A 24,156-nucleotide genomic window follows, 5' to 3' on the forward strand; every position below is an offset into this window, starting at 1 on the left:
TGTTCCTTATCTAATCTCACAAACTCTCCCTTCCCCCTATCTGACCACCATCTACTCACCTTCTCATCCTTGTCCTCCTCACCTGCCCCCCACGTCCAGCCATTACCACATCCTTGCAGAAACCTCGCACATCTAGACACTCACAGACTCTCAGACTCTCTCCTACCCCTGTCCTCCATATCTTCACTACACGACACGGACAGCGCCACCGCTTTCTATAACTCGACCCTCACATCAGCCATAGACTCAGTCGCCCCTCTCACGCATGGCACAGTGCGACAAACCAATAGGCAACCTTGGCATAACAATGTCACAAAAAAACTTCGACAAGCATCCAGGGTTGCGGAGCGGCGTTGGAAGAAAACACGCCTGCCAGACGACTTCACTGCCTTCAAACAAGCTACATTTGACTTCAAATCAGCCCTCAGCTCTGCTAAACAGACCTATTTCACTAACCTTGTATCTTCACTATCCTACAACCCAAAACAACTGTTCAGCACATTTAACTCCCTCCTCCGCCCACCACTGCCACCTCCAACTCCCTTCCGCTCTTCCGAGGACTTTGCCACCTACTTCAAAAACAAGATCGACCAAACAAGGCAAACTTTTACTTGTCCACCACCCCAACCACTCCATATACCAGACCTCTGCCCTTCCCTAATAACCTCCCTCTCCAACATCACTGAAGGAGAGCTTACTCGCCTCTTTTCCAAATCACACCTCAACACCTGTGCACTTGACCCCATGCCTTCCCCCCTGCTCCCCAACCTCACTAACATGCTTATTCCAGCCCTAACCCATCTCTTCAACCTATCGCTCTCTTCTGCTACCTTCCCCTCTGCCTTCAAACACGCCACCATCACACCCATCCTCAAAAAAACTAACCTTGACCCAACTGCTATGCCCAGCTATCGCCCCATATCATTGCTCCCGTTTGCTTCAAAACTCCTTGAGCAGCATGTCCATGGTCAACTTTCCTCCCACCTCTCATCCAACTCTCTCTTTGACAACCTCCAATCTGGCTTCCGCCCCCACCACTCCACCGAAACTGCCCTGACAAAAATGACTAATGACCTAGTCACAGCCAAAGCTAACAGACAGTTCTCCATCCTCCTCCTTCTTGACCTGTCCTCTGCTTTCGACACAGTCGATCACTGCCTACTGCTACAGATTCTTTCTTCCCTTGGCATCAAAGACCTCGAACTGTCCTGGATTGCCTCATACCTATCCAACCGCACATTTAGCGTTTCCCACTCCCACACTACCTCCTCATCTCGCCCTCTCTCTGTCGGAGTCCCTCAAGGCTCTGTCCTAGGACCCCTACTTTTTTTCATCTATACCCTTGGCCTAGGACAACTCATAAAGTCCCATGGCTTCCAGTACCACCTGTATGCAGACGACACTCAGATCTACCTCTCTGGCCCAGATGTCACCTCCCTGCTGTCCAGAATCCCGAAGTGTCTGTCAGCCATATCCTCCTTCTTCACCTCTCGCTTCCTAAAGCTCAATGTAGACAAAACCGAATTCATCATCTTTCCCCCACCTCACGTATCCCCCCTACCCAATCTATCTATTATGGTGAACAGCATCACGCTCTCTCCCGCTCCTGAAATCCGCTGCCTCGGGGTAACTCTTGACTCTGCTCTGTCCTTCAAACCTCACGTCCAAGCTCTTGCCACCTCCTGTCGCCTCCAACTCAAAAATATTGCCAGAATCCGTTCCTTCCTCAGTCCACAATCTACCAAAACTCTTGTGCATGCTCTCATCATCTCCCGCCTCGATTACTGCAACACCCTCCTCTGTGGCCTCCCCGCTAACTCTCTCGCACCACTCCAGTCTGTCCTCAACTCTGCTGCCCGCCTAATCCACATCTCTCCTCGCTACTCCCCTGCTTCTCCCCTCTGCAAATCCTTCCACTGGCTCCCAATCCCCCAACGAATCCAGTTCACACTACTAACACTGATCTACAAAGCCATCCACAACCTGTCCCCTCCCTATATCTCTGAACTAATCTCCCACTATCTTCCCTCACGTAATCTTCGTTCATCCCAAGACCTCCTACTCTCCTCCACACTTATTCGTTCCTCACACAATCGCCTCCAAGATTTCTCCCGAATATCCCCCATCCTCTGGAATTCCATGCCTCAACACGTCCGATTATCCACCACCCTCGGATCCTTCAGACGGAACCTGAAAACCCATCTCTTCAGGAAAGCCTACAGCCTACAATAACCGAGCCGCCGCCCCACCACCGCCAGAGCCGCCGCTGCCTCACCCCTACCTTCTGTCTCTTTCCCACTATCCCATAGAATGTAAGTCCGCAAGGACAGGGTCCTCTCCCCTCTGTACCAGTGTGTCACTGTAAACCTGTTTACTGTAAATGATATCTATAACTCTGTATGTAACCCCTTTCTCATGTACAGCACCATGGAATTAATGGTGCTATATAAATAAATAATAATAATAATAAGTATGTAGTGTTTGTTTTTTTACATTTACACTGGTAACCAGGGTAAACATCGGGTTACTAAGCGCGGCCCTGCGCTTAGTAACCTGATGTTTACCCTGGTTACCCGGGGACTTCGGCATCGTTGGTCGCTGGAGAGCTGTCTGTGTGACAGCTCCTCAGCGACCACACAGCGACGCTGCAGCGATCGGCATCGTTGTCGATATCGCTGCAGCATCGCTTAGTGTGAAGGTACCTTTAGAATGCTAATTCATTCTAAGTGTGTACATAATCTGCTGAGTGAAATCTAAAACCGAATCTTCCCTCCATCACTTCACCAGTGACTCTGTCACATATTCCCCCCTCTGCCCAAAGCCGGGGGTTTTTGGCACATTCACTCGGTAAACAGGAGACATGGCATCTGGACAGGGCATCTGTGATTCCAAGCAACCTCCCTGGCCTGTGCTCCACATGGAAAGTGAAGTCCTGGAACTCCAGAAACCACCTAGTTGCCCGAACATTCTTCCCATTCTTTTACCTCCTCCATCTCAGGGGCGCATGATCATATATTAACCTGAACTTCCTGCCTAACAGGTAGTGTCTCATGATGTCGACTGCCCACTTGATGACCAAGCACTGTTTCTCCACGATGGCATAGTTCTTCTCAAAGGAGGAGAGTTTCCTACTCCGGTATAGGACTGGGTGTTCGTCTCTGTTTATAACCTGGGACAGCACAGCTCCTAAACCGACTTCGGAGGCATCCATCTGGAGCACAAACTCCTTCATGAAGACTGGCTGTCTACACAGAACAAGCTCCAACTCCTGGAATGACATCTCTGCTTCAGAGGACCATTTGACCATCGTCGACTTTGTGCACTTGAGAAGATCAGTCAGGGGGGCAACTATCATGGCGAAATTCGGGATAAATCACTGATAATATCCCACAATCCCGAGGAGCACCCTGACCTGCTTTTTGGAGACCTGCTGTGGCCACTTCAGGATTGCCTCCACTTTGTCTACTTGCTTTATCTCGCCTCTTCCAACGATATAGCCCAAGTATTTCGCCTCCTCTTTACTGAGGGCGCACTTCTTTGGGTTTATAGTAAACCCCGCTTTTATTAGTGTAACGAGTACCATCTGGACTTTCGCCAGGTCACTTCCCCAATCCGGGCTGAAAATCACAATGTCGTCCAAATAAGCGGCTGCGTACTTATAAGGGCCTAGAATCCATAGCCATCTAGAAGGTGACTGGGGCTCCTTGTAGTCTGAACGACTTCCTGATATATTGAAGCACTCGTCAGGTATAGAGAAGGCCGTCTTCTTCTTAGCTGTTGGAGACAGGAGAATTTGCCAGTACCCCTTTGTTAGGTCCAGGGTAGTGATGTTCCTGGCTGACCCTAGCCTCTCAATAAGCTCATCAACCCGGGGCATCAGATACGCATCGAACTTGGACACCTCATTGAACTTTCTGTAATCCTTACAGAAACGCCACTCTCCACTTGGCTTCGGTACCAGTACAATAGGGCTGGACCAGCCGCTCTTTGACTCCTCGATGACACCCAGGCTCAACATTCTCTTCACCTCCTGGGAGATCACCTCACGGCAAGCTTCAGGAATCCGATACGGCGTTTCCTTCACCCTCACATATTGTTCAGTCAAGATCTCATGCTCCACCACCTGGGTGCATCCTGGTAACTGCAAAAACAAGTTTCGGTTCCGCTGAAGCAGCTCATGGCACAGTTGTTTCTGGTCCGGCGACAGTGTCTCTGCCACTGTGACATCCTTGACATTGGCTTCAGGATGGGCCCCTAGGCACGGTGCTTCTACCGAATCCCTGTCTCATCACGGTTTCAGCAGGTTAACATGGTACGCTTGGTACAGCTCCCTTCTGCCTGGTTGGTGGACCTTATAGTTGACATCACTCAACTTCTCAACCACCTCTTATGGCCCTTGCTACTTAGCCAGGAATTTGCTTTCCACGATGGGGTCAACACGAGCACCCAGTCCCCAGGGCTAAATTGTTTCAGCCTCGTGGCCCGGTTGTAGACCCTCGCCTGGGCTTCTTGTGCTTGAAGGAGACTCTCCTTCAAAGTCGGCATCAACCTTGCGATTCGCTCCTGCATTTGGGCCACATGCTCGATGACGCTCTGGTGGGGTGTAACTTTTGCTTCCCATGTCTCCTTCGCAACATCTAGAAGTCCCTGGGGGTGCCGCCCATATAACAGCTCAAACGATGAGAACCCTGTAGAGGCCTGGGGAACTTCCGTGATGGAGAACAGTAGGTATGGCAGGAGGCAATCCCAATCTCATCCATCCTCCTCCACAACCTTCTTTAGCATGGACTTCAGTGTCTTATTCAACCTCTCCACCAGGCTGTCTATCTGCTGATGGTACACAGACATCCTAAGTTGGGTAATCTGGAGGGCCTTGCAGAACTCCCTCATTACCTTGGACATAAACCGTGTCCCCTGGTCTCTCAGGATCTCCTTCGGCAGTCCCGTCCGGGAGAAAATATGAACTAGCTCTCGTGCTATACTCCGGGCAGAGGAGTTTCTCAGGGGTACCGCTTCTGGTTACTGTGTAGCATAGTCCATTACCACGAGGATGTATTGATGACCCCTGGCGGACAAGGTCCATAGCAATATGGTCGAACGGGATTTCGATTATGGGTAACGGAACTAGGGAACTGCGGAAGTATGATACAGGGGCAGTTAAATGAGAGGTAGGGCAGGAGCGGCAGAAATTAACAATGTCCCTGTGACACCCAGGCCAATAAAACCTCATTCTTGGGTCTTAGCTACACCTAGGTGCCCCCCCCCAAGACATGAGCATGGGCCAGATCTAGCACCTTACTCTATAGGGTCCCGGGACTAACAGCTGCTCTAATACTTCCCCTCTCTGTTTAGTAACCCGATATGGCAACTCCCCATTGACCGCCAAGTATGGGAACCTGGTGTTGACCTCCGGCACTTGGGCAACTCCATTTATCACAGTCACATTTTCAATTACATTTTTGAAAGTCAAGTCCTGCATTTGGGCAGTTCCAAAATTCCCGCCAGAAACCCCAGATCAGGAATTTCAGTCTAACTGGTAACCATCTTGCCCTCGTCACCGGCCAGGACACACAAGGGGAACTCATCCATCTCTTACTTTGTTGGAGTTTCGAATGGCTTGGGCTGGCTCCTGTCTGTGTACTTTGATATCTCCGCCTTTCCTCACAAGTCCCAGAAAAGGCTGAAGTCCCTCTCAATTATCACGGGCTGGCTCCTGTCTGTGTCCTTTGATATCTCCGCCTTTCCCCACTGAAGCTCCTCTTAATTATCATGGGGTGCAGCAAACCTTTGACCACCCCGACCTCATGGGACTCCGTACCCTGGCTTATTTTAACCGACACTCTGGTAACAGGAAAACGCTTGGAGTCTGTGGGAATACAGCGAACACCCATGTGTTTCCCTGGGATTAAGTAGTGGGGTAGTGTGGCCCTTACCAGGGTCGTCAAACTCTGAGACATGTCACCAGCACCCCATTTATTGACATGGGACATGCCTGTGGCCCTTAACCGGACTGATAGTCCACACTGCAGGCAGGGTAGGCATAGTAGGAGCAGCGCCTCCCTAGGCTACAGTCCATCTCCTTGGAGGACAAGGGACAATGGGCGGCTATATGTCCAGGACTGCGACATCTCCAGCAGATCAGGTCTTTACCCGTGGCCTTTGACTACCCCTCAGTGACCACTTGGGATCTAGGACTCCCTCCCAGTCAGTGGTGGCTTTACTACCTCTCTTTTCTGGCTCAGGTTCTCGCTGGGTACCCAAGTATGATGATGCACCACCCCATGGCTCTCTTAGGGACCTCTCGACCACCTGGAACCGTTCCACTAGGCCCACCAGTTCATCTGCATTTCAGGAATTTCCCTGGGCAACCCAGGTCTACACTGGTCTAGGAAGGGAGTGCATGAACCTGTCCATGACAACGTGCTCAACTATCTGGCTTGTAGTGGAGAATTCTGGCTACAGTCTTTTTGTACCAGATGTAGCAGGTCAAACATTTGGGACTGAGGTGGTTTGTCCTCACAATAGACCTAGTGGTGATCCCGTTGTGCTCTGACTGACATAGTCACTCCTGCGCGTGCCAAAATTTCAGTTTTTAGTTTGGCATACTCCTCCGCATCCTGCAGTGCCAAATCATAACAGGTTTTCCCGTCTCCCATGACAGCACACATGAGAGAGGGGATCCACCCAGTCAGGACAGGAAACCTACTGAAATAAAAGGGCGGTACCTCTCCCTCGCTTCAGTTGGGTTTCCTGTCCTGATGGGAACCCTTGTGCTGAATCACGGCGGTATTTTTTTGCTTGAAGATTCCACTCACCCACTCCTGTCCCGGCACTGGAAGAACAGGCAGCATGCCTGTATGCCGGCCTTCAGGGTGTGGAAGCGCCGTTCGCAGGTCCTGGGGCCTTTGCGCACGTGCGGGCGTTGGACAGCGCAGTCCGGAGTCCTTTGGCTCTTCTGCGGCTGCCACGTCGCTCTCTGCCCCCTCTGCTGCTGCCGTCGGCTCTGGTCTGCATTCCGGGTGCACGGCGGTGATGCGCGCAGGGCACGCTGGAAATGGGCGTGCCCGCGTGACGTTACTGCTGCGCGCCGGATCCAAGATAGCGGCGCCCATAGACAGACGCTGCAGCGTCACAGGGATCTTCTGGGTCTCCTGGTGGGCGCAGAGGTGGGGGAGGAGCAGAGTTTTTGTACCGGATGAGGTGGTGAGCAGAGTGGATCACCCTTCAAAAGGGGGTGAGTCCACAGGAAAAGTGCTCACATCTACAGAGCTCAGATATGGAGGATTGTATGGAGCAGCACTCACAACAGTCATCACCACAGCAGCAGCAGGAAAGCTTACCAGGAAGAGGAGAAGCGGCAGTCGTCCGGATCGAAGGTCGCTGGACTCCTCAGCTTCTAGGAGGGATGTTATCCGTACTCCAGATCAGCCTCAAAATCCGGTACCCTTGAGTGTCAGCGGGTGGTGAGTGATCTTCGTGAATGTCACATTGGTGGTAATGGGCTACATTTCTCTGCTTGCTTGTCAGGCGCCGAGGAAGGCTAGTGCCAAGTCCAAGAACAAAGAATGTGCCCTCTGCAAAGCCCCGCTAGCAGTCCAATGGCAGAAAAGCATCTGTGCGGACTGCATCCAAAAAACTATTCAGGATGAATCCCCTGACTTTGCCGCTAGCCTCAGGGCCATGATTAGAGCAGAGGTTAAAGGGTCTTTAAAATCAGTCCTAAAAAGAAAAGTAGCAAGATCCTAGAGACTGTTTCAGATTCTGGTACCCCTCAATCTGAGGAATATCAAGAAGGACCTCTGTCTCCATGTTCGTCCTCTTCCGTGTTCTCTGGCTCCTCTTCGGATAGTTATGTTGGGGGCCGACCATGCTTCCTAACTGAGAATACAGATAAACTGGTTAAATCAGTTAGGGCTACAATGGGCCTTAAAGATGAGAAGGAGTACAGATCAGTAGAGGACGTTATGATTGGTGGTTTGGAGGAGAAGAGGAAGCGTACCTTCCCAGTAAATACTAGAGTTAAAACCCTTATAGAGAAGGAGTGGAAGAAGCCTGAAAAATCTGGTAGTCTTCCCTCAGCTTCTAAGAGATGTTATCCTTTTGAGGAAAAAGATTCAGAAGTATGGAATAAAGCCCCTAAAATTGATGGTGCGGTGGCGAGATCATCTAAAAGGTCATCCCCTACCCTTGGAGGATTCAGGCGTCCTAAGAGACCCTTTAGATAAAAAAGCGGATGCTTTTTTAAAACATACCTGGGAGGCAGCCGCAGGAGGTCTAAAACCGGCAATAGCTGGAACATGTGTTGCCCGCTCCCTTATTGTCTGGCTGCAACAAATAGAGGATCAGTTGAAATCTAGAGTGCCGAGAGATGAGGTCCTAGCCAATATGGCAATGGCACAAGGGGCGGCAGCCTTTATAGCTGATTCCTCAGCAGACTCTGTAAGACTTGCAGCTAGGGCAGCAGGATTGTCTAACGCGGCAAGACGTGCCTTGTGGTTGAAGGGGTGCCCAGGGGACTTACCCTCAAAAAATAGACTCTGTTCCATTCCGTGCAACGGAAAATTCCTCTTTGGTCAGAAACTGGAGGACATTTTAGAAAAAGCTGGCGACAAGAAAAAAGGGTTTCCTCGTTTTCCAGTGGATATCAGACGGCCTTATTTTCAGAGAGGAAAATTCAATAGAGGTCGCCCCCCGGGAGAAAAAAGGAACTGGGACTATAGAGATGGAAAAGGATCGGGGTACATGTTTAAGGGCCCCTCCACATCCACAAAAAAGCCCTCCCAATGACGCCAAGCTGGAAGTAGGGGGAAGGCTTTCTTTCTATCTTCACGCCAGGTTATATATTTCCCCCAGTCGTTGGGCGTTGAATGTTGTCGGCGACGGACTAAAAATAAAAATTATTCATCCACCTCGACAGACTTTTGTGTTGACACCATGCAGAAAACTTCCAGAGGAACAACTAGCTCTGGAAACAGAGGTATTGGGGCTAGTTCTAAAAAAAAGTCCTAGTAGAAGTTCCAAAGGAAGAAGAAGGAGAGGGGTTTTATTCCCCTCTCTTCTTAATACGAAAGCCAGATGGCTCACTAAGGACTATTGTCAACTTAAGAAAAAACCCAACCGGTCAATACAAAATTACTCCTTCAAGATGGAGTCGGTAGGCTCAGCAATAAAGATACTGTTCCCGGACTGCTTCATGGCAGCTATAGACTTAAAAGACGCTTACTACCATGTCCCAATTCATCGGGACTATCAAAGGTTTCTGAGAGTAGCAGTGATTGTCCAAGGACAACTCAAACACTACCAGTATGCTGCCTTCCATTTGGTCTATCAATAGCACCAAGAATATTTACAAAATTAATGTCGGAAGTCATGTCCTTCCTCTGTTCCCGGGACATAGTCATTGTTCCGTACCTAGACGACTTCCTGGTAATAGGAAGGTCAATAGATCACTGTCTTGCACAAATAGAAGAAGTGACTACGACCCTAGCAGTATTAGGTTGGGAGATAAATGTCGCCAAGTCGAGATTAACACCAGAGAAAGTTCAGTCCTTCCTGGGGTTGGTTCTGGACTCACTCCACACGTCAACTCTGTCTCCTGCCGGAGAGCAAAATATCCAAAATACAAAGTCTTGTGGAACTGGCGATACATCAGCCTGTGATGACGCTAAGAAAGGCGATGTCTCTGCTAGGGTCACTAACATCCTGTATTCCCGCTGTAAAATGGGCACAGTTCCACCTGAGGCAATTGCAGTGGGAGGTCCTGTCAACACAAAGGTTGTTAGAAGGGCATTTGGAGGGAAAAGTTCGTCTCTCGTTACGCGTCAGAGATTCCCTAGTCTGGTGGTCAGTGAGGGATCACTTAAGCTCAGGGGTTCAGTGGCTAACTCTGGTAGAAGACGTGATCACAACGGACGCGAGTGGTACAGGATGGGGTGCACATCTAGGGACCCTTTCCATACAGGGGTCCTGGTCCCATACAGAAAAATATCAAACATCCAATATAAGAGAGTTATGGGCTGTAGAAAGAGCAGTAAGACATTTCCTTCCAATCCTTCAGGGTCGTCATACCAGAGTGATGTCCGACAATTACGCAGTGGTAGCCTATATCAATCATCAGGGGGGGACGAGGTCCCTTTCACTCATGAGGGCAACTTCGGCGCTTCTTCAGTTGGCAGAATCTCACCTACTGTCCCTCACAGCTCTGCACATAAAGGGGGTCGAAAACACGAAGGCGGACTACTTAAGTCGCAAAAAGCTAAGACAGGGAGAATGGTCGCTGAATTCCAGAGTATTCCAACAAATAGTGCAGGCCTGGGGCGAACCAGTTATAGACTTGTTTGCCACAACAGGAAGGTGGAGAGGTTCTGCTCGTTAGACCCGAGGGGGAACCCGGTTGCAGTGGATGCCCTCTGAATACCGTGGAGGTTCAGCCTCGCTTACGTGTTTCCACCGATATCATTAATTCCGGTTGTAGTGAGGAAGATCAGGATGGAGCAGGCAAGAGTGATACTGATTGCTCCATTTTGGCCGAAAAGACCATGGTTTTCTCTCCTAAGACAAATGTCGGTAACCGATCCATGGATCCTACCAGAGGTCCCGGACCTGCTTACCCAGGGTCCAGTATGCCACTCTCAAGTGAAGGGCTTCCATCTAGCAGCCTGGAATTTGAGAGGGCATTACTGAGCCGACAGGGATTCTTGCCAGGGCTAGTCTCCACCCTGCTGAAAAGTAGAAAGCCGATTACATCGAGAATTTATGGTAGGACATGGAAGAGGTTTCTAGAGTTTTTAGGACAACCTTTGTTGGATGAGGCTCCTGTGGGTGCTATTGTAGAGTTTCTGCAAGCAGGCTTACAGCTAGGATTGGCTACCAATACACTTAAGGTTCAAGTGTCAGCATTAGGAGCTTTATATCATTGTAATTTAGCCTCCAATACGTGGGTTGCCCGTTTTATTAAATCATGTAGTAGGTCTAGACCTGTAGTAATTCAGAGAATTCCTCCCTGGGATTTAAATCTGGTTTTAGATGCTCTAACTAAGAGTCCTTTTGAGCCTTTGCAAGAATTATCGATAAAATTTCTCACTCTAAAAACGGTACTATTAGTAGCTTTGACATCCGCACGTAGGGTGAGTGACTTGCAAGCCCTGTCCATTTGTCCTCCATACACTCAGATATATGACGACAGGGTGATTCTAAGACCAGATCCGGCTTATCTACCTAAGGTAGTTCTTAAATTTCATAGGAGTCAGGAGATTGTATTACCCTCATTTTGTGTTAATCCAAAAAATCCAGGTGAGGAGAGGTTTCACACTCTTGATGTAAGAAGGTCTATGTTACAGTACATATCCTTAACCAGTCAGTGGAGGAAAGATCAGTCTCTATTTGTAGCTTTCCAGGGTAGCAGGAAAGGTCATGGGGTGTCCAAAGGTACTATTGCCAGGTGGATTAGGGAGGCCATTAGCTTATCCTATGCTGCATGTGGCGTTCCGATCCCTGAAGGCATCAAGGCTCACTCCACCAGGGCCGTGGCTACTTCCTGGGCTGAAAAAGCAGAGGTATCGATAGATCAAATTTGTAAGGCCGCTACCTGGTCCTCTCCGTCTACCTTCTTTAAACACTACCGACTGAACTTATCTTCCTCTACTGACCTTACCTTTGGTAGAAGGGTGCTGCAAGCGGTGGTCCCTCCCTAAGGTGTTCCTTTCTCCAAAAATCTCTCATGTGTGCTGTCATGGGAGACGGGAAAACACCAAGGTTACTTAACGGTAGCTGTTTTTTCCGGAGCCCATGACAGCACCTGTATATTCCCTCCCTTCTTTTTTCACCCTTTGGTGCGCACTTTTAGCTGGGTGTTTTTTGTTGTTATTATAATGTGGTGGTAGATTGCCATGTGTACTAACCAAGGGGGCCTCTCATGCTCTGGAAACCAACTGAAGCGAGGGAGAGGTGCCGCCCTTTTATTTCAGTAGGTTTCCTGTCCTGACTGGGCGGATCCCCTCTCTCATGTGTGCTGTCATGGGCTCCGGAAAAACCGGCTACCAGTAAGTAACCTTGGTGTTTTCTGGAGCTCACCAGCGCAATAGGGGGCCAGTACCTCCGCCCACTGCTCTGCTGGTAGCTTCTCACGCTCCGCCACCTACTCGAATATTGTCAAAAAGGCCTCCACATCATCACCCGTGGTCATTTTTTGCATGGCTCATCTTACCGTCTTCCTGACGTACGTGTTGTCACCTGGACTTAGGGGAGGGGCTGCCGGCCTTCCACGAACCGCTTCTGCCAGTAAGTCAATCTGCTGCTAGTGTTCCTGCTGCTGCATCTGCTGTATAAGCAGCTTGTCTCGTGTTGTGCCATTGGTTGCTGCAGTAGTTGCTTCTGATGTTGTAGCTGCTGTTGCTGCTGTGCTTGTAGCAGATGTTTGAGCAGGTCCCCCATCTTGACTGCCATCTACGCTGGCTTACGGCCGCCACACTTGTTCGCTGGGAAACTGCCCGCACTTCTAACACCACCTGTAGTCAAGCAGCTCACTCAGCTGGACACAGAGGTATAACTGGAACACTGTCTCTTTAAAGGTACCGTCACACTAAGCGACGCTGCAGCGATAGCGACAGCAATGCCGATCGCTGCAGCGTCGCTGTGTGGTCGCTGGAGAGCTGTCACACAGACCGCTCTCCAGCGACCAGCGATGCCGAGGTCCCCGGGTAACCAGGGTAAACATCGGGTTGCTAAGCGCAGGGCCGCGCTTAGTAACCCGATGTTTACCCTGGTTACCAGCATAAAAGTTAAAAAAACAAACAGTACATGCTCACCTGCGCGTCCCCCAGCCTCTGCATCCTGACGCTGACTGAGCTCCGGCCCTAACAGCACAGCGGTGACGTCACCGCTGTTGCTTTCACTTTCAGTTTAGGGCCGGCGCTTTAGTGTCAGGAAGCAGAGGCTGGGGGACGCGCAGGTGAGTATGTACTGTTTGTTTTTTTAACTTTTACGCTGGTAACCAGGGTAAACATCGGGTTACTAAGCGCGGCCCTGCGCTTAGTAACCCGATGTTTACCCTGGTTACCAGTGTAAAATATCGCTGGTATCGTCGCTTTTGCTGTCAAACACGGCGATACACGGCGACCTAGCGACCAAATAATGTGCAGACCTTCTAGCAGCGACCAGCAATTTCACAGCGGGATCCAGATCGCTGCTGCGTGTCAAATACAGCGATATCGCCATCCAGGTCGCTGCAACGTCACGGATTGCTGGCGATATCGCCTAGTGTGACGGTACCTTAAGAAAAGGCTTGGTTTATTGTAGCAACATAAACCAAGCTGGGAAAGTAAACACAGCCCTCCAGCAGCAAAACAAAGAAACAAATAAAGGCATAGTCCTTTTTCCTAGTGGGATCAGCCCGCTTACAGGCTGCAATGTCCAGGTTCAGATAGAGCACACAACTTCCCGGAGTCCTATCTTTCCTGGAACCACTGAACACTGGAAGCTCTGGCAGTCAGCTATTTAAGCTCAGACCTTTTGACTCCTTCATCATGTGATTGATCACATGATCCTGACATCACACAGGTCCTGTAAAGATATTGCAGGTGGAGATACGTGGACCTCCTCCCACCCGCTCTATGGAGTTCCACTAAAACCAGACCATTATATAACTTTATATAAACCATCCCAACATGCAGTGTTCTGGAGGAAACTATTCTGGTTTCACTTCACAGATGCCATCATGCGCAGTGACACGTATCTCCGCTCCATCACTTTACCAGTGACTCTATCACAGTGGGTAGAAGTTTTGCATTTTTTATTCAAATTTTCTCTTCAGAGAGGAAGAGGACTAAACTCTAGTGCTACCTATTGGAAGTAGCAATCCTAACAGTCAATGTCGACCCTTTAACGAGCCTTGTCACATGACTTAGGATAAAAGCCAAACCAGAATCTCAATTTACAGACCCTGTGTTTCGGGGTACTGCCCCTCGTCAGTGCAAAGTGGAGATCTGGTTTGGCTGAGTGAGAGGCGTCTGACCGGGATCCAAGAAGTATCGTTTCTCCTTGCGGAGAATGACATGTTAATCATGTCGAGATGAGGAGACTTAAAGCCGCAATGGTCCTCTGGGAAATATGTAAATTGTCTGTTCAGAGAGGAAGAGGATTAGAACTCTTGTTCCACCTATTGGAAGTAGCAATCCTAACAGTCAGATCTGGATTGGCTGAGTGATTTTTTCTTTTTATTGTTACATAGGAATTTGGCCATCACTGATGGTGATGAGAGGACATTTTTGACAAGGAGATTCCTTAAGTTAGGGGGCTGTTTGTATGAGAGAAGAGGTAGTTCTGAGAATATTTATTTTCGTTTGTGGTCTCTGTGGAATATGAGTTGGAGATCAGCACCAATTTTCCTTAGGATGCTCATGTGGGTGTTGTATGTGATCACAAGAGGCATCCTGTTGTTGTCCTCTCTGTTTGTAATCCAGGAGGCTGCTTCTTCGCATAATTTAGCTCTGTGGATCTGGTCATCTATTACCAGTGGGTGGTATCCTTGTTGTAGCAACGTATTCCTTAGTGATAGCAGGTATAGTTTACTGTATTTACTGTCTGAACAGATTCGAATACAAGTACTTCTTACTAAATTAGAATATCACAAAAAGTTAATTTATTTCAGTTCTTCAATTACAAAAAGTGAAACTCATATATTATATAGAGTCATTACAAACAGAGTGATCTATTTTAAGTGTTTATTTCTGTTAATGTTGATGATTATGGCTTACAGCCAGTGAAAACCAAAAGTCATTATCTCAGTAAAATAGAGTACTTTATAACACCAGCTTGAAAAATGATTTTAAAAATCCAAAATGTTGGCCTACTGAAATGTATGGTTAGTAAATGCACTCAATACTTGGTCGGGGCTCCTTTTGCATCAATTACTGCATCAATGTGGCGTAGTATGGAGGCGATCAGCCTGTGGCACTGCTGAGGTATTATGGAAGCCCAGGTTGCTTTGATAGCAGCCTTCAGCTCGTCTGCATTGTTGGGTCTGGTGTCTTATCTTCCTTTTGACAATACCCCGTAGATTTTCTATGGGGTTAAGGTCAGGTGAGTTTGCTGCCAATCAAGCACAGTGATACTGTTGTTTTTAAACCAGGTATTGGTACTTTTGGCTGTGTGGACAGGTGCCAAGTCCTGCTGGAGAATGAAATTTCCATCTCCAAAAAGCTTGTCAGTGGAGGGAAGCACAAAGTGCTTCAAAATTTCCTGGTAGACAGCTGAGCAGATTTTAGTCTTGATAAAACACAGTGGACCTACACCAGCAGATTACATGGCTCCCCAAACCATCACGGATTGTGGAAACTTCACACTAGACCACAAGCAGCTTGGATTGTGTGCCTCTCCATCTTCCTCCACACTCTAAGACCTTAATTTCCAAATGAAATGCAAAAACGACTTTACTCTTTCACAACTGAGCAACAATCCAGTTTTTTTTCTCCTTGACCCAGGTAAGACACTTCTGGCGTTGTCTATTGGTCATTAGTGGCTTGACAGAAGGAATGCGACACTTGTAGTCCATATCCTGGATGGTCCGTGTGTGGTGGCTCTTGAAGCACTGACTCCAGCAGCAGTTCACTCCTTGTGAATCTCCCCCAAATATTTGAAGGGCGTTTTCTTAACAATCCTTTCAAGGCTGTGGTTATCTCGTTTGTTTGTGCACCTTTTTCTACCACACTTTTTCCTTCCACACAAGTTTCCATTAATATGCTTGGATACCGAACTCTATGAACAGTCAGCTTCTTTAGCAAAGACCTTTTGTGGCTTCCTTTCCTTGTGGAGTGTGTCAATGACTGCCTTCTGGACATCTGTCAAGCCAGCAGTCTTCCCCATGATTATGGAGCCTACTGAAACAGACTAAGGGACCTTTTTAAACGCTTAGGAAGTCTTTACATGTGTTCTTGGTTAATTATTCTAAATTACTGAGATAATGACTTTTGGGTTTTCATTGGCTGTAAGCCACAATCATCAACATTAACAGAAATAAACACTTGAAATAGATCACTCTGTAATGACTCCATATAATATATGAGTTTCACTTTTTGTATTGAAGAACTGAAATAAACCTGTCAGCAGATTTTGCCGCTATAAGATGTGGCCACTGCCTTTCAGGGCTTATCTACAGCATTCTATAATGCTGTAGACAAGCCCCGGTCTGAGCTGCAAGATAAGAAAAATATGTTTTATTTTACTCACTCCGGGGCGGTCTGGTCCGATGGGTGTCGCAGGTCCGGGTCCGGTGCCTCCCATCTTATGATCGCCGCCCTCCTGCTTCTTTATCGCTTCATGGCATTGTGCTCCCCGCAGGTGTACTTATCTGTCCTGTTGGGGGCAGATTAAAGTACTGCAGTGCGCAGTTGCGGGGTCTCTCTGACCTTTCCCAGCACCTCCGCACTGCAGTCCTTTACTCTGCCCTCAACAGGGCAGAGAAGTATGCCTGTGCAGGAGCGCGATGTCGGGGAACGATGAAGAAGCAGGAGGGCGGTGTCGCAAGAAGATGGGAGGCGCCAGACCCGGACCTGCGACACCCATCGGACCGCCCTCCCGGGTGAGTATAATATAACTTATTTTTCTTCACTTGCAGGTCGGACCGGGGGCTTATCTACAGCATTATACAATGAAGCCCTGAAGGGCAGTGGCCGCATCTTATAGCGGCAAAATCTGACAAGTTCCCTTTAACTTTTTGATGATCTTCTAATGTAGTGAGGAGCACTTGTGCCTTAGAGGTTGACTGTAGATGATGGATTTTTTTGTGTGTCTTGGATGAAAGCTGTTCCATCTAAGATACGCCGGACGTCCTATGGGCTTATGGTAAATTAATGTTTGTATGCTGCTGTCCTTCATGTATATGGTTGTGTCCAGAAAATATATTTGAGACTTTGAGAAATTGAGGGTGAGCTTGATGGTTGGGTGGAACTTGTTGAAGTTATTGTGGAAGGTAATCAGATCATCTTTTGAGCCTGTCCAGATTATTAGCAGATCATCAATGTAGCAGAAGTATGCCGGAGGTTTAATAGAGCAAAATCTCCTCCTCTTAGTTTGTGGGGGCATTTTGCTTCCCATACACTGTTGGTATAAATTGTTCCCAGAGGAAAAATAGTTGTGATGGAGCAAAAAACTGATAATTGCAGTGTTTATTCTGTGGCTAGATTGTTGTTGTTTTTTAAGGAACTATTTGCATGGCGCAACCCCATCCTCATGAGGAATGTTGGAATACAGAGGCTCTACATCCATGATGGCTAGTATTGTGTCCTCAGGAAGTGGGCCCAACGCTGACAATTTGCAGAGAATATCCGTGGTGTCCTGCATATAACTGGGTGTGCACCTCACTTATGGTTTCAGAATATTCTCTACCCATCCTGAGATATTCTCAGTTATTGTCCCAATATCAGAGATAATTGGCCTCCCAGGATTACCTTCTTTATGTATTTTATGCAACATGTAGAAGAAGGTACCTGTTTGGGGATTGTCGGGTATTAGTTCCAGTAATGAGGATGAAGTAAAATCAAACCAATTTATGATATGCGTTAGTTCCTCTGTGTACTTTTTTTGGTTGGATCTTCCTGAAGTGGAGTGGAGTTTTTTCTATCCAAGAGTTGTCTGTGTGCTTCCTGGATGTAAAAATGCTGGGGACAGAGAAGATGGTGGAAAATAAGGTTTTAACCATATAAAGTAGGGGTATAGGCGTTAGATTGTGCTAACCTGATTAGATTTCTTTTGAACTTGTAGTAGTTTTCAGCTGCTGCAGATCCACGGGTTACAGTGTAACCTAGAAGACTCTCATCACAAAGAAATATTTAGTGGAAATCCTCTGTGCTGCTGGATGATTGAAGAGACATCAGTCCATGTGTGGCTTATTAATAAATTGTGGCTTTATTCTATGCATTTTGAAGTTACAAGAACTTCTTCCTCAGGAAAAAGAAGGACCACATGTACATAGAAGATACAGTGGTGGATTTCTTATAGGTGCACTTTTTGAATTTAGGCGCTAAAAAGATACCACCTGAGTTTAAGTTTTAGACATCAGTAATTTATTAGAACGTAAACTAGAAACTTGTCTCTGATCTAAATGAGTTCTCACCTATACTAATCATCCAGCATCAGACAGAATAGCGGGCAATGTAGAGCAGCAGGACATTGAATGTGTATTCTTTTTTTAGCTAATGTAAAGGTACCTTCACACTAAATGATATCGCTAGCGATCCGTGACGTTGCAGCGTCCTGGCTAGCGATATCGTTTAGTTTGACACGCAGCAGCGATCAGGATCCTGCTGTGATATCGCTGGTCATTGAACAAAGTTCAGAACTTTATTTGGTCGTCCGATCGCCGTGTATCATCGTGTTTCACACCAAAAGCAACGATACCAGCGATGTTTTACACTGGTAACCAGGGTAAACATCGGGTTACTAAGCGCAGGGCCGCGCTTAGTAACCCGATGTTTACCCTGGTTACCAGTGTAAAATGTAAAAAAAACAAACAGTACATACTCACCTTCGCATCCCCCGCCGTCCGCTTCCTGCACTGACTGAGCGCCGTAAAGTGAAAGTGAAAGTACAGCACAGCCGTGACGTCACCGCTCTGCTGTTAGGGCCGGCGCTCAGTCTGTGCAGGAAGCGAACGCCGGGGGACGCGAATGTAAGCATGTACTGTTTGTTTTTTTTACATTTTACGCTGGTAACCAGGGTAAACATCGGGTTACTAAGCGCGGCCCTGCGCTTAGCAACCCGATGTTTACCCTGGTTACCCGGGGACCTCGGCATCGTTGGTCGTTGGAGAGCGGTCTGTGTGACAGCTCTCCAGCGATCAAACAGCGACGCTGCAGCGATCGGCATCGTTGTCGCTATCGCTGCAGCGTCGCTTAATGTGAAGGTACCTTAACAAGGGTTCTACAACAGACCAAAATTCCAATGTATTTTACCTTTTTTATCTTTTAATCCCTTTTGGGCCATTTTAACAAACGTTTGCAACATATTGTATGTCTATTTTTATTTATTCATCGTAAGATCAGATACGCTTGCATTGAACTTTGACACAGCCTGAACTATCAGGTGGCATCTGTTTGGCACCTAAATTCAAGAAGTGCACTTATAAGAAATCCACAATTGTATCTGATATGTACATGTGGTCCTTCTTTTTCCTGAGGAAGGAATTCGTGTAACTTTGAAACAAGTAGAATAAAGCCACAATTTATTAATAAACCACTCGTGGACTGATGTCTCTTCAATCATTCAGCAGCACAGAGGATTTCCACAAAATATTTCTTCTTGATGAGTCTTCCTGGATGTAATCCGACATGTTCATGATGACTACAACTCCTCCTTTGTCTGCTTGTTTGATGATGATGATAATTTTGTTAGCTATGGCTTTTCTTTCCTGTTTAGTGATATTCTGTGGCACTTTACTGTTTAATTGCTAACTGTTTTTGTCTTAGTAAATAATTTGATTTTGCTACATAACTTGCAATTTCCATGGATATTTTAGAAACCTTATAAAAATAATTCAAATAATTTATTCAAAAATAATTTTTATTCTTGGCAGGTGACCTCACCAAGAGATCAGAGGAACAAGTAACATCTTCAGTTTTTAGGTCAGATGAACTTGATTTCATTCAAGATATAACTGACATCAATGCCAAACAGGTCCTTTCTTTCGATTTTTCACAAACTGTTAAGAAAAATAAAAATCACAAAAGAGCTGATAAAAATGTAACTGCTCTTACAGCAAACAAGCCATTATCAAGTGTTGAATGTGAAAAAAGTTTTTCACTCAGAACATCTTTTGTTACACATCCAAAAATTCACGTGGACGAAAAACATTTTTTCTCCTCTGAGAAATGTTTCACAAGTAAGAAAAAACTTGTTAAGCATAAGAAAACTCAAGCAATAGAGAAGCTGTATTCATGTTCAGAATGTGGAAAACTATTTAACAAGAGATCACTTAATAAACATCAGAGAACTCACACAGGGGAGAAGCCATTTTCATGTTCAGAATGTGGGAAATGTTTTGCAGATAAATCATATCTTGTTAGACATCAGAGAACTCACACAGGGGAGAAGCCATTTTCATGTTCAGAATGTGGGAAATCTTTTGCAGATAAATCATATCTTGTTACACATCAGAGAACTCACACAGGGGAGAAGCCACATTCATGTTCAGAATGTGGTAAATGTTTTGCAGATATATCATGTCTTATTAAACATCAGAGAACTCACACAGGAGAGAAGCCATATTCATGTTCAGAATGTGGTAAATGTTTTGCAGAGAAGTCACATATTATTGCACATCAGAGATCTCACAGAGGTGAGAAGCCATTTTCATGTTCAGAATGTGGGAAATGTTTTGCGGAGAAATCATATCTTGTTAGACATCAGAGAATTCACACAGGGGAGACACCGTTTTCGTGTTTAGAATGTGGAAAATGTTTTGCAAATAAATCAAATCTTGTTAAACATCAGAGAACTCACACAGAAGAGAAGCCATTTTCATGTTCAGAATGTGGGAAATGTTTTGTACATAAATCATATCTTGTTACACATCAGAGAACTCACACAGGTGAGAAGCCATTTTCATGTCCGGAATGTGGTAAATGTTTTGTACATAAATCATATTTTATAACACATAAGAGAATTCACACAGGAGAGAAGCCATTTTCATGTACAGAATGTGGGAAATGTTTTGCACGGAAATCATATTTTGTTACACATCAGAGAATTCACACAGGAGAGAAGCCATTTTCATGTTCAGAATGTGGGAAATGTTTTGCAGATAGCTCACATCTTGTTAGACATCAGAGAACTCACACAGGAGAGAAGCCATTTTCATGTTTTGAATGTGGGAAATGTTTTGCAAATAGAGCACATTTTGTTAGACATCAGAGAACTCACACAGGAGAGAAGCCATTTTCATGTTTTGAATGTGGGAAATGTTTTGCAGATAAAAAAAGTCTTGCTAAACATCAGAGAACTCACACGGGGGAGAAGCCACTTTCATTCTAACAATTTTTACCAACAAAAGGAATCTTACTAAACATCAAATATCTCACAAAGTGAGAAGCCATTATTATACCTAGAAGGTGGGAAATGTTTTACTTGAAAATCATATTTGTTGACCAGAAATTAAAACTCACACAGGTATAAACTATATATTTTGACAAACTGTGCAAGAAAACACATAACAGAGTCAAAGTAGCAACAAATAAGTAAACGAGAAAATAAGTTAGAGCTTACATTTGAAGTTATTAATATACATCTATTATCTAAAATTAAAATTATATGCAATATTCCCTTGAATATTTCAGTAACATTTATATATTCACTATATATACAGCAGTATTTCAACACCTTCCCTTAAACCTTCTCAAAAATACCCGATATATTCTCCTCCCTGTTGTCTCTAACTCCCAATCTCAATGATCTGCCATTCATCAGTCTCTTTCAATCCACAATCTCCATGTGTGAACAAAGTCTTTAACTTTTCTATACTGCAATAATAAACCTGTTCATATTGTAAATTACCATTCACATGTACGATCTATTCCTTGTCTGTTGGAACATCTGTGATTATCCATTCCAATTAAAATAAAATGTCTCCCTCTCCCCACCTCCCTTATCTAAATTTGAAATGCTGGGGTAAGATTATCTATTCAGAGACCTCATGTGCAGAAATATTAGGGCTACAGGAACATCACATACAGCTCTGACAAAAATTAAGAGACCACTGCAAAATGTTCAGTTTGTCTGATTCTTCTCTTTATAGGTATATTTTTGAGTAAAATGTAAATTCTTCTTTTATTCTATAAACTACTGACAACATGTCTCCGAAGTACCAAGCAATAAATTTTCTATTTATTTTCTGAAAATGAGAAATGGTCAAAATAGCAAAAAAATGCATTGCTTGCAGACCTCAAATAATGCAAAAAAACAAGTTCATAATAATTTAGAAACAGCAATACTAATGTTTTAACTCAGGAAGAGTTCAGAAATCAATATTTTGTGGAATAACCATGATTTTTAATCACAGCTTTCATGCGTCTTGGTATGCCTTCCACCAGTCTTTCACACTTCTTTTAGATGACCTTATGCCACTCCTGGTACAAAAATGTAAGCAGTTCTTCTTTGTTTGATGGCTTGTGACTATCCATCTTCCTCTTGATTACATTCCAGAGGTTTTCAATGGGGTTCAGGTCTGGAGATTGGGCTGGCTATGACAGGGATTTGATGTGGTGGTCCTTCATCCACATCAACTCCTCAGAGTTGGGGATCATTGCCTGACCAGAAGGAATCAACTTATATCAAATATATCTATAAAGAGAAAAATCAGACAAACTGAAAATTTTTGCAGTGGTCTCTTAATTTTTGCCAGAGCTGTATTCTATACAGAAAAATAGTGCCATCTCCATAGTTCTTTATACAATGATATATAGATCAGACCAGGTTCTCGTATTTAGGCAGTTTCTATCTTACTAAAACGCTCTGTATGTCAACAAGATCAGTGAGTCTCATACTGAGTAGAGAAGCTCCAGGGACGAATACCCCGTCTCTTATTAATATGCTGGAATCCAGGCCTGAAGTATTCAGCCACGGGGCCCGGATCCTCTCATTTTTACCTCTAGCCTTTCTTTTAGAATAATTCCCTTTCTCATACAGTCTTGTAGCAATGACTCTATCACGTTTTGTAGGAGAGTTAATCTGAATCCATATAAATGTTATCAATCTATGTGCAAGAAACAATAAATATCCTACCACAGTTTTACCATGTGTGTCAAGTGTCATTTATTCTACATTCCCCCAATAAAAAATACCTTGGTGTGTCCAAACAAAAACCTATCAATTATGATTACACAATTGTAGAAACTTTACTCTTAACAAGTATTTACAACACATCAGACTCTCGCCTACCATCGAAATCTTCAAAAAGAACCTGAAGACCCACCTCTTCCGACAAGCCTACAACCTGCAGTAACCACCGATCGAAAAAACCTCTGCATGACCAGCTCTATCCTCACCTACTGTATTCTCACCCATCCCTTGTAGATTGTGAGCCTTCGTGGGCAGGGTCCTCTCTCCTCCTGTACCAGTTATGACTTGTATTGTTTAAGATTATTGTACTTGTTTTTATTATGTATACCCCTCCTCACATGTAAAGCGCCATGGAATAAATGGCGCTATAACAATAAATAATAATAATAATCCCGGAGCATGTGTATAAGATCAGCAACTCCCGTTAAGCACTTCAGACCTTTGACCCGTATTCCAACTTCGTGGAGAAATAGGTGCCATATATTCCCTATGGATAATATACAGTGGGGCAAAAAAGTATTTAGTCAGTCAACAATAGTGCAAGTTCCACCACTTAAAAAGATGAGGGGCGTCTGTAATTTACATCATAGGTAGATCTCAACTATGGGAGACAAACTGAGAAAAAAAAAATTCAGAAAATCACATTGTCTGTTTTGTTTATCATTTTATTTGCATTTTATGGTGGAAAATAAGTATTTGGTCAGAAACAAACAAGATTTCTGGCTCTCACAGACCTGTAACTTCTTCTTTAAGAGTCTCCTCTTTCCTCCACTCATTACCTGTAGTAATGGCACCTGTTTAAACTTGTTATCAGTATAAAAAGACACCTGTGCACACCCTCAAACAGTCTGACTCCAAACTCCACTATGGTGAAGACCAAAGAGCTGTCAAAGGACACCAGAAACAAAATTGTAGCCCTGCACCAGGCTGGGAAGACTGAATCTGCAATAGCCAACCAGCTTGGAGTGAAGAAATCAACAGTGGGAGCAATAATTAGAAAATTGAAGACATACAAGACCACTGATAATCTCCCTCGATCTGGGGCTCCACGCAAAATCCCACCCCGTGGAGTCAGAATGATCACAAGAACGGTGAGCAAAAATCCCAGAACCACGCGGGGGGACCTAGTGAATGAACTGCAGAGAGCTGGGACCAATGTAACAAGGCCTACCATAAGTAACACACTACGCCACCATGGACTCAGATCCTGCAGTGCCAGACGTGTCCCACTGCTTAAGCCAGTACATGTCCGGGCCCGTCTGAAGTTTGCTAGAGAGCATTTGGATGATCCAGAGGAGTTTTGGGAGAATGTCCTATGGTCTGATGAAA

At 45.6% G+C, this 24,156-nt stretch overlaps 2 protein-coding genes across 2 annotated transcripts in view; one reads left to right on the forward strand and one right to left on the reverse strand.

The window, feature by feature from the left end:
• The window catches only part of LOC143767345 (uncharacterized), a 96,588-nt gene extending 73,808 nt beyond the window's left edge, over positions 1-22,780 (forward strand). Inside the window, exon 12 of the mRNA XM_077255589.1 lies at positions 19,568-22,780. Within this exon, the coding sequence (XP_077111704.1) occupies positions 19,568-21,024 (1,457 nt within the window). The 3' untranslated portion in view covers positions 21,025-22,780. The remainder of the gene's footprint in view (positions 1-19,567) is intronic.
• The window catches only part of LOC143767347 (uncharacterized), a 294,161-nt gene that overhangs the window by 138,653 nt on the left and 131,352 nt on the right, over positions 1-24,156 (reverse strand). The gene's annotated exons all lie outside the window — the stretch shown is intronic.

Source organism: Ranitomeya variabilis, chromosome 4, assembly GCF_051348905.1.
Source record: "Ranitomeya variabilis isolate aRanVar5 chromosome 4, aRanVar5.hap1, whole genome shotgun sequence".
NCBI classification, from domain to species: Eukaryota; Metazoa; Chordata; class Amphibia; order Anura; family Dendrobatidae; genus Ranitomeya; species Ranitomeya variabilis.